Genomic DNA, 16083 nt, shown 5'->3' with positions numbered 1-16083 from the left:
TTTGAGATGCTAACGCTGCTTCCTTCGAGCCAGCTTCAGCGGGCTGGACATCTGAGACCTTCCGCCCCTTGTGGGTGATGAATAATTGAGACCTTCCACCTCTATGGTGATGTTCATCTTGACTTTCGGTGCGAGATAGCTTAATAGCTGAAGCGCTAGTAAACATTTAGGCACTAAACTAAACTCCGTCTTTCAGATCAGCCTTCTTGTTACGTCACTGAGATCGCGAAATGTAAACAATCCCGTCATTCCCATGACGGATTGGTTGACTGGTTTGATCGCATTTTGGTGATTGGTTAATGCCTGTGATAGGTCAATGCCACAGGCGAACAACAAACTACATCCGCAAAAATAAACTTCTCATGGGTCAACCTTATACTAGTTTAACCATGGCAGAGAAGCCTGAATGACTGCCTTGTAGAAGCATTTGATCGTCTTGACCTGGAGCTGCGTAATGCCGAAGCTTTTTCGCCGAAGGTCCGTAGGTGTTGATTGACGTTAATGTCATATATGAGAGCAAAAATCTTGAAAAAAATTACTAGGTGCAGACTCAAAAGAAATTTTGAGCAGAAGAAGAACCTTAGCTGCGAAAAAAGTGCTATTGGCGCTTTTGTAGCGTTCAGTCTATGTTGTTAATAGATTAGTGAGTACGAGTTAATATTTTCAATTCATCAAATAGATATTTTTCTGTCATTATGAAGCGTAAAACGACTTGTCAAAGGATGTGCAAGGATCTATGTCATTTTCTTGATTACCTGTAATAATTTTAGTGATTACTCGGCATATTAATTTAATTCGTTTCATGACTGACTGAGTTCATACTGTGTTTGCCTCCTTGTGTGGTCAAGTTTGTTGTGTTCACCTTTTATTAGGCAGAAAATTTTCTTGCGGGACGTACTATATGAGATATGTTGATATTAAAATTGATAATTTGTTTGAACTTATTTCTGATAGTGAATGAATTATTTTTGTTATTGATTGTGCCTAGTAATACCTAGACAAAACACATTATTATAAGTTGATTGTTACGTTACGTTTTTAAAAATTTTATGATTTAATCTATTTAATTTATTCTATATATTGCCTGTTGTAGGTACTTGCCAAGATTTTTATATTCATAAAGTAGTGAAGTTTGTACAAGTCATCATGTGAAATCTTCATCTTATATTTGTTTATTTTCGATGCATCGTTTTTAGAAGAGTTTCGGCACACTAAGTGTTTATCTTAAATCTGCAGGAGATGTGGTTTAATGGATTTTATTTCTGCAACGTTTAAATAGCTGTCAATTAATGTCATTCAATAAAATTGCTTCTATTCCTGCAATATTTAAATAGTTTACTAAATAATGTTGTATTATTTCTCGTCGTTGAACTTGATCCTTGCTTCTACCACCAAATTACGTCAGTTATATGTGCCCATAAAGCGAATCTGTCATACAACATGTGTATTTTGCCTTTTTTTTAATTAAAGTCTAAGTTAATTTTTTGTAATATCTTTGCGCACTGAATTGTATCTTGTTTCTGACTCAAATATTTCTTAGTAAATTCAATTAACCTTGTAACTTGTCCCTACAGACTGGAATTAATGTAAATTATATAAATTACTTTGCACCTCCAGTGACCCCCAAAAAATTGATGGATTATTCACATTTAGTTTACCCCAAAAAAAAACAATGTTGCGTATGTGCAAAAATTTCTTAATTGTTGTGAATTGAAATCGATTGGTGCTAAGTTTGTGTATTTTTTTTTGTTCTTCTTAAATTTCCGGTCGCTGTAAATTTAAGCGTTGGATGTGTTGCTTACGTAGTTTGTTTGATTTTTGTTGTATATAATTAACTCTTTGAAGGTATTTTCGAAAAGCTAGAAGTAACCCGTGAGTTGTTTCACGAGTTCATTATAGTTTTTTGTACTGGCTTTCGATTTTCGATGTTCATTTTCGATTCACGTACGATGTAATCGAAATTTATCGAGATGCTTCTTGCAACATTTTTGCACCGACATTCAGTAGCCTTCTTCCCTAGCACCGAAGTTTACCTGTCAGTCCATATCTTGCATTTTGTTCACATGCCTTAGAAGCGAATTATTTCGGTAAGATAGTATCGTGCTTCCACAGGTTTGTTCACCATTTATTGTCTGACGTAGTCATGCTAACTTCTTGTGCTGTAATGTTTACATTACGAATTTTTTTTACTTATATTTTGCTCCGAAATGTTTAAGTCATTTGATTGTCAATATTCTTTATTCATCTTCCTGAAACAAATCCGTGTTGTCCCAAGATTTTGAATTGTCAAAAATTCGGCAAACTTGTCGAAAATTTGTCGAACTTGTGTCGAAAATTCGTCAGAGCATATGGGCTCACAGATGATTTGCGTTTGAAGTTACTCGAACTTAAGAATTGGACTGTATGATTAACAGTTAATTTTACCTTTTCCAAAATTTGTAACGGTATCCTTAAGTAATATTTTAAAAGTCTGTACTTATTTAGAATTGTATAATTTTATTCATTTTATCTATATGTATATACTTGTTCCGTTTAGTTATTTATTCTTTTGTTTGCCCCGAAACCATCAAAGATCCTTAGAACACAACAGTTAATTCAATTTTGTTCACGTCTAGCTTTCTTTGTCGAAAGTGGGACCGTTCACTAATAACTAGTTGCCTGTTCCTTCTCGCCAAGTTACTGACAAAACTATCTTTGTCAGCCTCCGTGCACTAGCTCCATGAAGGCCAGTGTCCTACTGGTACTCCCTTACATTAAACCTATTCACCCAGTGCCCTTGTTTTTATGATCTTGTACATTTATGTTGATCCTGACCGTAAACCTTGTTGGTGATGATGACCGCTTTATAACCGAGGTATTTGTGAGACTTGTATCTGTTATAATGCTATTACTGCCTGTTGAGGTTGAAAAATACGTATTATTACTTTGAATTTCGCATTCATCTTCGTTGGAAATCATTATACGGGGTCAACTTTTAGATCTTAACTGTTTTTATAGGTAAATGAAGAAAATTAATTTGTAACAATTTTTCTTGAGCATTAGATTTTAGATACCTTTTACATTTTTAATCCCTTCTTTAATTCAATACTCTTATGCGATTACGTATTATCAAACTAATTTTAAATGTGTGACAAATTTTGTAGCTTGCTTCACTCAGGCTACCACCAGCTTGTCCAGTTGCTCCTAGGTATGTGATTTAAATGCTCTGCACTAAAAGTTCACCGCGCTCAAAGTAGATCAGTAGATTATTTAGACTGCGTTCATTTCGTTTCTTGTTGTGTATATGGTGTTTAATTTTATAAATAAACTTATCACTTGACTGAAGTCTTTATTGAACACGAGTTGGCTCATTTGCGGGTGTAGATGAACACGAGTCGGACGCATTTTGCGGACAGGAACAATTGCACTTAGTAGTTTTTTTTGCATATCTAGAGAAAGGAGATTTTACCGGCTTAACCTACCACTAACTGAAAAAGGATTGGCATTGCGAAGCGTCGAGTCGCCCAAAATACGATTTCTCTTAATAATAAAACGTCCGTATCACCATTAGTGATTACGTAGCTTGGACGATTAACGTAGCTGAGTCGTGATGACATGACTTGATGGTGAGAAACCCTTAACACAACACTATGAAGTTCAATGTACAAACAGCATGAACAATGACAAATTAATTCATGCTGTCATAACCGAGTTAATTAATCGCGGTAGGGGAAAGTGGGGATAATGAATGGAAGAAAAAAATGAAAACTATTAACTTCATTTCTAAATGTCGAATGAAACAAAGCATCAAATTCTTTACTGCATTGCTAAGTACCTAAGCAATTGCCAAAACTATTCCATTGACTGGAAATAATAAAAATACAAATGAAATAAAATGTCGTACAGTACCCCCGCCCGGGGTACTGTGCGACATCTCCACTTTCCCCTAATCAAAATATAAAATTTCTTGTTCGGATAACAGAAATATCTTGCATACTTTTCTACGGCATAACCGAATCTCTCGTAGTAGGTCAGAATAGTCATTCAGTTGAATCGTATCGTCATTAAGCTCGTACATTGGTGATGACGGATGAATATAGGCGATACTAATTGTCGCTTTTTCTGTATCTTATTTCCAAGAAGCGACTGAAACTGAAATAATTCTATGTGATAAAAGAAATGCATTCACCAAGTTATTCGCAGCATAGTTGCTAACAAAGTGAACGTGGAAATCAAATTGTCGCCACTTTGTATCGATGTTCTCAAGCTGATGCAAGTTCCTTTGTTGCGCTTGCGTAGCTCCTTCGGTCGTCCTGGCAACACGCGACTGCTCTTCAAAAAACGGAGCCGGAACCACACCTACACCTCAGTTACACTGCAGCCGTGTTTGAGTGAGGGTGTGCGTGTTGCTGTTTTAAGTAGAGATTAATGAAACGTGGTACAGGTGCCCTTTTTAGTGTTTTAATCTCGTGTTGAGCAATGTGATTAATGAGTGTGGTCAGTGGAAAATTAAAATATGAGTTAAGTTCGTATAGTGAGATAAAAGTGATAATTTAAATCATGGAAAGCGCGGTGATAGATCCCGCGCTGGAGTTCATGAATGGTCCGCTAGTCACATGGGTTAGTATTGCCTGGAAATTTGTACGTTTTGGAATTTTGTATAATTTTTTATTCTCATAAATAAATATTTCATTATAAATCCATGGATAACTTTTTATGTTGCTTCTTCGTGCTTACATCTTGTGCCTCTATTGGAAACCCGTTATTAAATTTACATTTATATAGAACGATTACGAGGTAACAAACGTTCCAAACATTTCAAGTTTTTCAACCTAACCTGAATTTTAGCATTCCCAGTAATACTTAGAACTTAGAAGTACATTGTATGTTAGGTTTAATCCATGCGTGTATTTAATCAAAGAATATACAATTATACACCTTACTTGTAGCTGTCGTTAACGGATAATAATTTTTGCAACTTGCACGCATTAACTGATAGAAGACAATTGATCGATAGCTTTCATAGATAATTTGCATTGTGTTGTTGTTGGTTTAAGTCAAAGATATTTTATGTTCAATAAACTGTTTATACCTAAATGTATTGTGTCGGAAGGCAAGCGCTGTTTGATTTTTTCAACTTAGCGAAAAAAGTAAGGAAAATAGAAGAGGGTACATTTCCCTGTGTTCTCTTCTTTTATTAAATTTCGAATGTTCGCATAAAGTTTGGATTAAATGAGGAAGCTTGACAAGAATGTGGATCACAAATTCTTGATTGCGTTTTTGATTCAATTTTGCGACTCAACAATTTGATAATAAATTAGGACAACGAACCTCGAAGGAAACACTTTTTTTGCGATTCTCTAATGCGTTTATGTGCTTTCTTTTTTATTTTTCGGCTGGGCACATTTAACTCGAAAACCTAATTCGTAAATTTAACCCGTACTCGTAACGAATTTCGTTTTAAGTGCAATATCTTGCACCAGACTTCAGCTGCTGGCATCGACAATAGCAACAGCCTGCGACATTGATTTATTATTATTACTTCTGTTGTTGGACTAGCATTGGGATCCAAGTTCCTGCCATTAATTTTAGGATTCTCCATCATGTTCATAATTGGCTAGCATGAATACTCAGTTGAATTGGTGATAAATTCGTGTAAATCTAATTCTAGTTGGAAACAGATGAACTAAGGCTGTACGAGGGATCTGACAAATCACAGTTTCACAAAATTTTTGTGATCGCGATGGCGGTCAATCAAGTGCCAGTAGGTACTCAGAGAAATGTGTGTAAATTTATTCATTTATCCATCCATTTTTTAGCTTGCCCCAGTTTGACCCGGGCCTATACTTTCAAAAAAAGTTAAGAGATCGTAAGTTCATCAGCCAATCATTGACGGCCTTTCAAGCAATATCCATCAATCGCAGACAAGAAAATAGAACGTAAATAATTACGTTCACTTTGCTAGTTTTGAAAGTATGGCCCCGCCGGATAGAGGAAGTATCAATAAAAGCTGAAAATGTGTCGTGATTTGGACAATATTACCCGCTAAATTTTCCCCCCCAAAGTTCCCCTTTTTGAGTCATCCTCATACCATTAATTGTACATAATACATATTAGCAACTAATCGTGTATATCATTTTATATCAATAAACGCGCAAATAATTGGGAACTTTAATAAATTCGCTGCTTGAATTTAGCGGTGGGTCGCTGGGACCGAGTGCGTGGCGTGTGATAACGGTTGCGATTTTAATGTGTTTGGTAGTTAAAAATTTGTTCGTAAAAAAAAATAGTCAACAAAATCTCCTGACCTTGAAAATATTCGTGTACAACTAGGAAGGAAGGACCTCGCGTACCAAAATTTTAGTTTTTAAAAATTCATTTTTAGATAGAACATAAATTTTAAGTCATGTTCGAGTTTCAAGGACTCATGGAAAATCATAATTTTTTCTGGTAATTTATTATTTTCTATATAATTTTTTGTTCGATTTCATACAAAATTTGGTCGAATTTGACATGACAACTGAGCTTATTTTTAAAGAAATTCTCCATCGTATTTGAAGCTCTTATTGGATATTCGATGTCATTTTTGAATTTCATTTCCAGGTGCGGACATTTGAGAGCGATGGTGGGGGCAGCCTCACCTACGGCGCTCTGTCGGACGGAGTCTTCTTGTACGATGTCATGGCTCATATGTGAGTTTGTTTATATTTTCTATTTTAATATATGCTGGCAAAATTTGTTCCTTTAAGCAGGTTTCATTGACCAGAGAATTCGTTTTATTGACAAGTTTCTTATTAGTTTTTTTCAATAGATCGAACAAGATCTATAGATTTTCTATTTTCTAGCAGCTATCGCTACGGGAACCTAGGGAAATTTATTTTCTAGCACGTATTTCCACTTGAAGCCTATTTTCTAGTAATTACCTCTACGGTTCCCCGTGGAAATACGTTCCCCTAGGTTCCCTTGGATATAACGGCTAGAAATAAGGTTCCCCTAAAATATTTTAAATTGCAACCTATTTTCTAGCAGCTAGTCAAAAGGAAACCTGTTTAAGTGAGAACAACTGATTGTTGTCACTTATACACTTGTCTACTGATGTTAACTTTGGTCACCAGGTCTTCATGTGTGAATACATGTAATTGAAGAATGTTATGAATATTAGCCGCGTCTCCAAATGTTCATTGCGTGTTAGCATAACGTGAAATCTGCTCGTTCCGCCATTGCGTCTCGCAAACGTGTACGTATGTGCCTATATACGAGGTTTCTTTTCGAAATTGACAAATTTTTATGATGAAAATAAGTGAAAAATATGAAAGTAATTATCAATAATATGTTTGATTAAAAAAATGAAATTTACAAATAATTCACGATATACTTATGGAATTTTATTCAGATTTATCTCCGTATTCTTATATGTTGGGAGTGGCTTCAATTTTATTGAAAAAAGACTATTATTCATTTGAATACTTTACCTAATATCATGTTCATCATGGAAATCAGATGCGTTGAAATTCTATGTTTTCACAATACTTCTCAAGCCCGAAATCTCAGCATGTCAACAGTACGGATCCTAATATTTTCCATTTGAAGATTAATGGCGAAGCTTTTTCTCTTCGAAACCTCAGTTAAAAAGGGATAAGTAACCGGTTTTGGAATAGTAGCCCGATGGCATTAAAGCTACATATAGATGATATAGTTAAACTTATAGTATAGAAACCGGCCGAGAGAGAAGTACGAAATTTTTTACAGAAACGCTGCAGGACACTCCATAAACGCTGACACTGCACGTTATGTCCATAAGCGGTAAAACATACATGTCCACTTACATGGTCCATGGTCGATTTATAGACATATACGCATGGTCCATGGGTCATATATGGACATATATACGCATGGATGGTCCATGGCATATGGACCATAAACACAGGCATTTTCCATAAATGCAGATACTTCACATAAACGCAGGGAGTCCCGTAAACGCTTACAGAGGCCGTATCAGTTTTTTCCACTTGTCAGGATGATTTTTCCCCCAAGTCTTCGATCTGACCACAGTCAGGTCATTCTCCTTGGTTTTGTTCTCGTGCTGGGCATGGGAATACACGAGTTCAGTGGCCACCTTGTCATTAGGGACGGATTATTCTCTGCTACCTGCTGCTCGATCGGGCTCTTTTTTTTTTTAATTTAAATTTAAGTTCCAGAAAAATGATCGAGAGAAAAGTCCTTTTGAAAATTCTTTAAGGAATCCATGTAGAAGACGCGATTTCACAAATATTTGACATTGTTTCATATACAAGAATCTTCATATTAAAGGGTTGTTCTTATTAGAGGCTCACCTCCTACTCACCGAATCACCGGAATCAACGAATAAAAATGAAGTATAAAATGCTCCTCTTGTCCATCATTGCTGCTGCTGATTAATAAGGATAAGATCATAATCCTGCAGCTTAGCGTTATTTGTAAGCGCATCCTACCAGGCATCTCACGTTGAATTAAAGTTGATTAAACGTTTTCCAGTGAAATTACCTGGTACCGTAATCAAGGTGATTTCAACGTCATTTGCCTGAAGGGATGTAGCTTGGTGATACAATGTCTCGGGGTAATCAGTGCAGTGATCATGGCTGGAGGGAAGTGATGACGCTCGATCCTCTTCACGCTTATCGGCCGTCACCCCTGAACTTCATTGANGTATAAGAGACAGCCTGTATACTGTCCGTAGCCTGCGCACTACCTGTATACTGTCCGTCCGTAGACTGCGCACTACCTGTATACTGTGCGTAGTCTGCGCACTACCTGTATACTGTACGTAGTCTGCGCACTGCCTGCATACTGTACGTGCTAACCGCATACCTAGTATCGCTTCATGTCTCAACGTTGATGATCAGAACTTAATTTTGCAAAACATACCTGGGAGTAGGATGTTCATGTTCGTCGTTAAGTTTGAAATTGGAAATATAATCAATCCTGATCCAAAATTTACTAAATTCTGCTTGGAAATTTTGTTGATCATAGCGAGGTATCATAGTGATGTAAAAGTTATAAAACCTAAAAGTTGATCTTGCATGTTTTTTCTGAAAAAAAAATAAAATTTTGAAAGTCAAACCTGAGAACAAATAATAATCATTGTTGTGGGAATGTTCAGTGGCCGTCAACTTACGCGTCAAGGCTGAACACAAAGTTCTGCAACAAACTTCAATATGTCGGCACTGTAGTGATGAACGAGTCGGTCTTGTGCAATCCCTTCACATTCACGGGAGGAGAGTTCGCTGCAACGCGTTTATTCGCAATCGCAACTGCTAAAAATCACTGCATGCACAGTTCAACTTGACGTCGGTTTGTCGAGCCGCCTCAAAAGTTCACAATGAGGGATATATTTTTTGTATATCACCCCATTGACGCAACGTCACCCTATACGTGTGTAGCAATATGATGGTAAATAACTCGGACTAAAAATAGCTAGGTACGTGGAAATCGCGAAGCATTTGCAGACATGGTTTAAAAATAGCTACCGTGACATGCGTGTCCCGAAAACCTGGTCGGTTCTTCTAATGTATGTTTCCTAGAATAAATGACATTCTTCAGTGAACGAAACCAACAACGAGTGAATAATGCATGAAAATTAATTCAGATCCTTGTAGTTTTTATGTGATCATAAAGTGATGTATTCATTCACTTTACGTTCCTATCTCTGTACCGCCGTATGTACGGTATGTAAATATTTGCTAAAGATTAAATAAGCATTATTTAAGCATGATAGACATACAAACGTGCAACATCTGAGTATTCATTTATGTTCAGGTTTGAAATGTCAAATCGTTAAAAAAAATACAATCATTTGTCTCTTAGGAATAATTTTTTTTTGTATGAAACACCATCGATTGAGTAGTGCTTGCACATTAGAAAGAGATTCATAGCTTTGAGATAATTACTACGCATGATCTTTATTCATATGCTTGAATCATTTTTGTTGCGGGCGTCAATATTAATTTTTTTATCCACCTGCTGTCAGAAGGGCTCACATATATTTCACACCCGATTAAGAAAGTTCAAACTCCTTCCATTTAGTCGATATATTTCTCCTTGTTTACCGAGACGAGGATCAATTCATGACGATGTATGAGTTGACGTTGCGCCGCGTGCCCGTCGCTCTGGACCATTTCTCTCATTGCTGCAATTTCCTGAATCGTTTGCCATCGCCGGAGACGATGATCGGCGTCTTGAATTTTTTGTCATCGCCGTCTTCTCCGCCCTTGCAATTAATTTCTATAATTCCCGATCATTGAGTCTCGTGAATCAACCGAATTCCTCTTTGACGGATTGGAAGCTCATCTTCTTCTTCACAGTTTAACCTATTTCTCGGTATGAATTACAGCTTCTTTGTTCTGATGACTGGAGGAGTAGCTGATAATTTTGCCCTTTGGTCCCTGAAGTTTGGTGCCGTTGGTTTGAATCTACGTGTAAAGAATCAGTCATGACTTCATTCAATCAAAAATGTGTGAACGAAAGTTTTTTTGTAAAAATGGCTAAAGTCTAACGATTTTTTACATGATGATCAATTCAAGTACATCACAGTTGAGAAATAATTTTAATCCTGAAGCTTCCCACTTTATCATTTCACGAACTTCGCCCAGATTACTTCCTCGCCATGCAATCGTGTTTGATGGGCAACACACTCGCTTTCATTTCTAGTTGCCAAAAACATCATCCGATAACTCTTTTCCGGGGGCTTGAATTCGACAAATTAAAGGAAGCCTAACGTTGGGCTGGCGTAACGTTATTGAGGTGTTTAGTGTTATTTTGCGGGCTTGTCTTTGATGAGCCTTTCACTTCTTGCTCTTCCGCGAATACGACACTCGAGCCTTTTGACCTCGTGTGACTTGCAGTAAATATGCAAGAGCTTCTTTAGTGTCTGAAGGAAATTAAGAAATTAATTGAAGCTTTAAATTGATGATGTGGATGGTGTGATGACTGAATTTGAATTAAGTTAACAAATTTATTTAATTTTTTACTAATGCGTATATCTCATATTGACTGGTTCTAACTGCCGCTCATTATTTCGGATTCCATCTTATCTGAATTGTTTTATTAGACGATAATCGACGTCGATGATTAATCTAGGCATATTTTAAGCTGTGTAATTTCTAACTCGTATCTGATTATTTTTACAAGAAATTAAAGTTTCCATTTGATGAACCGGTGCACCAAATGCCATCTTGAACGGTAAAAAAATTCGTTTCCTCAACCGAGAAGCAAATTACTTTGACTGTTGAAATACGAATTTGAAATAATAACTTACTTGTTAAACTTTCCAGTTTTGATCTCGAATCATTCAAAAATTCTTATCAAGCTATTGGTTGTCTTAATTTACAGAACATCTAAAATGAGGCATGCAATAATGTTCTTGTTTTTCTGCTGGCATTAGTTAGCTTGAATTTTCTGCTACTGTCTCTCTAAAATGTTGAGTACAGAAGAGCTATGCCTATAAAGATTTAGAAACTCTATTAATCGAGGTAATATTTTCAATTGTGCTAAGTTTGTTTTTCGCGTAGTTCAACTAGATTTATTTGGAATATTTAAATGTATAATTTAAAATTATTTTGAAATTAATTCAATATTAATTTTTAATAATTTTAAACTATTTTAAGTTGATTAATAAATTTTAATTATTATTATTTTCCTTTGAAAATTCTACTCGCAGTTCCAATTAACTTAGTTGATCATGCTTTAGTTTTTTACTAAAATGCGAGATTTTTTTTAAATCATATGTCAGCTTTTTTGAACATGATGAATTGAAAAAAATCATTCTTAATTAAAGCACATTTATTCCTTATTTTAAATTCGAAGATCAAATGCGCCGAATACATTCGGATTTCATTGTTTGTAGGATTTCTCGCATGCCTCTAGTTCATCATCTGTCCTACTGAGCATTGTGTCCTCATTTATGCGTAAATAATAATTTACTGTCAAACTAAAGTACTTTGAAGTTTGAAATTTTGTGTTATTTGTACTTTGTCCTCTCGTAGATTCAAGACGAAGTCCTTGTAGTTAATTACTTTTTTCCACTCGTAGATTCAAGACGAAGTCCCTGTAGTTAATTGCTTTTTTCCGCTCTTAGATTCAAGATGAAGTCCCTGTATACTTAATAGATCTTTTTTCGACTCGTAGATTCAAGACGAAGTACCTGTAGTTAATTACTTTTTGCCACTTTTCCACCAGTAGTTAATTACTCTTTTTTATGCTCGTAGATGGTAGACGAAGTCCCTGTAGTTAATTGTTTTTTTTTTCACTTGTAGATTCACGACAAAGTTCCTGTATATAACTAATAGACATTTTTTCCACTCGTATATCCAAGACGGTATCTCAGTCGTTATTCGCTCATTTTTCTGCTTGTAGATCCAAGATAAAATTCATGTATTTATATGCTATTTTTTGCGCTCGTAGATTCAAAACGAAGTTCTTTTTCAGTGAAGACTTTCCGTTGGTGCAGTCTTCATTTACTGCACTTAATCACTTCCTGCTGGCCGTGATTTTAGCGTTGGTTGTTGGCAAGACGCTGACCACCTCGCAACGAGCTTATGTCTGCGACGATCGTGACTGCACGCACTAGCACGTTCATGTCATGAAAAAAATAAAACATTTCCTATTAAACCCTTTGGCCACGGATACTTTAACTGTTGTATATACTATTCGTTTATTGGGACCTGCTTATATGAGTGACCGGCAAATAAAATAGGTTGAAATGCCCAAACGCAGCCTGATGTTTTATGGTTTTCGTTTCTTGTTTGCCATTTCCGCCTCGGTGGATAATAAATAAGATTCCTTGATGAAATGACAGCGCTTATAACCTAGCGAAACTTTGCCTAGATCATAGTAAAGCATCAAATAGAACCTGTGGAAGTACTGCATGGAACCTGGTAAAGTATCACCTTGAACCTTGGGAAACATCACCTGGAATCTCTGAGTCGCTTCACCAAGCAAAAACGTTGGCAGTGAAAAATTTTCTGGAAAATGAATCGTTAGTTCAAATTATTGAAGTAAGGTAAAAAGTCCGTTGTTATTTAGTAATTATATACTTTTCTATGTATTAAGTAGTTGTTTGGTGCACTAAAACAATTCGGTTGACACTTGAAATAATCTGATGTAACCATGTTACGAGCTCTAACCTAAACTCAACCCAATTTTACGCACATTACAATTTTTTGTCTCGTAACTTCGACCTCCCTCTGATCACAATTTCCTGTATCATATATTAAGCGTGCATGAAATTTGTGGAATCAATTAAAATCTTGGTTCGTACGCTACTGCGGAAATTCCGTCTATTCTTTCTACTGCCCCCGGCCGCTATTTCCATTAATTTCTCAGTCTCTATTCTTTTATATTGGCCGGCCTACGGAGGCCGGATCGAGAAGGCCTCCTGAGGAGCCGTCATTCTCTTCCGCAAAATTCCATTTGCATGCTCCGTCGGCTCCACTGCGTGCATGTTCTCCAGGGACAAAATATGCATCGTTGATCTGACAATCTGGGCTGATAATTATACAATTGCTATGCTCTGAAGTCAAGGCCGTATGTTCACACGGATAATTTGTGCTATTCTTGTCTAATTTAATTAATGATGAGTTTCTTAGTGCTTGCGCTGGCATTGTATGATAATACGAATGGCGACAAAGCCACTAAACCAGCATCCAATTTTCTTCTAGGCTTTACGTAGTTTACTTACTGTGACTTTTGTGCACTCAATCAATTTTGCATAGGAATCAGATAAATTAAATTAACATTTAAGAGATTAATTATTCTACCAAGTACACAGTTGTGTGATGCCTCATATTTATACGTAAACATTTTTAAATTTACTTTATCAATATATTACTTTATTTTATAGTTTTTATACTTTAATTTCCACTAATGTGATGCTGGATGAATTCAATATATTCTTGAACATGCTAATCGTTTCACTAATCGTTTGTCAATGGGCATGATAGTTTCACCGACGTGCGTGTGAAGTGATATAGCATTTAAATATTTGTTTCGTTATCCGTACTATATTAATAAGCATAAATCCCCTATTTTATAAGTAGCAATATTCATATGAACGAGTTACGGAAGTTACTGCTAGTAGAATACATTTTAAGTTTACATTGTAAATTAAGTTTTAGGTTTGAAGGGGAATGTCGTTTTTTTTCTACGCGTGTTGCCAATTTTTAGGTTGCTCCTGACATTGCTGTCGCGTTGATAGCGACCGTGTCACGGTCGTTGCGGTGCTGTCACCATGCCTGACGTGAGCTGTCAACCACTGACAGCGCAATCAGTGCAGCATTAACTATTAGCTGACGCAGCTAATGATGTACGTAGTGGCAGCTCACAAAATAAAATTATACTTTATTTCGCTCCATAGTATATTAATGACGCTGGGTGTCGTCAAAGTTTCATTAAACAGCATCTGTGCTATAGGAATTAAACGTTTTTTACTGTTTTGACAATCGCGTGATTATTTATAATTTGAATTTGTGCAATTATAGGCGTAAAATTTGACTCGATACAAAATTTGAATAATTTGCTCAGATGCTTGAGCTATTATTTGAAACATATCTTCAATACATATCATTCTGTTGCTCGCAAAATTCTGAAGGTGTGACGCCAGTGCAGCTGATTTGCACTCGTCAGACCGTCTTGAGCGAAGGGCGGATTTGGATCGCCTGCTCCGTTAACGTCGCTGACTCGACAGTTTCTCGTCACCAGAGTGCGGTGCTCTTTTAGTGACGTACAACGACCTTCGGGAGGAATAGGCGACCAAGAATGAAGTTTGTTAGTGAAAAATTACGAGGTAATTTTTCAACTGGGTGAACGAATAACGTTAAATTCAGTACGTATACGACATGCAATCCGATTAGAGATGTTATAATAATTAGTTAGGTATATTATTAGTTACTGTTATTATAGCAATTTCTAGCCCGTATCTTGCCAAGCATTGTGTAAAGATAGTTAATTAGTTTCATACTATTGTAATTGTAGGTTATTGTAATCAAAATTTACAATAACCTAGATATCGATGAAATTAAATAGTGAAATTTCAAATATAAAATTAATATAATTTCAGTAATGATTACCCTGAATCGTGCCAAATAAAGCTTCATATTATTCACCTATTTCGTAACAATGACCTAGATTTCTCATACTTTATCAGTCGCATATCACGAGTTTCGTCATTTCCACGGCGCCAGTGAGAAGCATGCCGCTATTGTCTTGTGCTTTCCATAACCGCTTTTATGTGAAGGCTGCGTATTATGTCGACGATTTACTAGATTAATACAGGAGATACTTATAACTACTTATATATATACCTATATACTTAAACCTGATTTATACATCAACCTATTTATACCAGCATTGCATTTATCTGTGATTGCACAGATGGTGGTTAATGGTGCCGTTTGCCTCGAACTGCATGCCATAATTGTATTTTTCTATAATATATTGGCTAATCTTGATCCATGAAAATTATGAAATAATTCATGGTATATCCCTTTGAATTCTATAATTTTTATTGTACTAGTAGACAAGTTGTACTCGTATTCAGCTTCCATTAAGACAGTTCGAAGATGAGAAACGGAAATGTTTGATTGGGATAGTTGCGCAGAAACCGTATTTTTTAAATAATGGTATTGGATTAATGGTCATGCAATCTAATTAAATAGATTCATTTTTATTATATAGATGTACTGTATTTCAATTCTCCTTTTAAGAGGTTATAATCACTAGATATTTTAAATATAAAACTTTTCAAAGTTCTATATGTATATAAATGTTGGCTTTCAGTTGCTGTGTCACGAAACAGCTTACAAACCTTGCTTATTTTATCCAGTATAGTTAATTGTCTTCATATTGTCGCGTGTTGGACCTATTATATTCATGCGCTCATCCATGTGCACCTTTCACGGTCTTAAGACTTAACCAAGCCATACAGTCTAATTTAAGAATGAGTGCCATTTTGCGTGACGCTAATACAGGGGATTGTGATTTACGGTGATTCTTTTAACAATAGGTCTGAGCTCATCAAGAGCAAGTTTCTGCTACAGTAACTCGTCCCGTAGCAATTTGCTGGTAACAATC

The 16083-nt window shown here is 36.0% G+C and overlaps 1 protein-coding gene across 1 annotated transcript in view; it reads left to right on the top strand.

Moving 5' to 3' along the window:
* The first annotated feature begins 4335 nt into the window (after positions 1-4335).
* The window catches only part of LOC108674281 (girdin), a 123961-nt gene continuing 112213 nt past the window's right edge, over positions 4336-16083 (top strand). The window contains exons 1-2 of the mRNA XM_047881685.1: positions 4336-4599; positions 6583-6671. Of these exons, the coding sequence (XP_047737641.1) occupies positions 4540-4599; positions 6583-6671 (149 nt within the window). The 5' untranslated portion in view covers positions 4336-4539. The remainder of the gene's footprint in view (positions 4600-6582; positions 6672-16083) is intronic.

This window comes from Hyalella azteca, unplaced genomic scaffold (assembly GCF_000764305.2).
Source record: "Hyalella azteca isolate HAZT.00-mixed unplaced genomic scaffold, Hazt_2.0.2 contig8593, whole genome shotgun sequence".
NCBI classification, from domain to species: Eukaryota; Metazoa; Arthropoda; class Malacostraca; order Amphipoda; family Hyalellidae; genus Hyalella; species Hyalella azteca.
The sequence above is the reverse complement of the archived record's forward strand: the minus strand, read 5'-3'. Positions and strand labels throughout refer to the sequence as shown.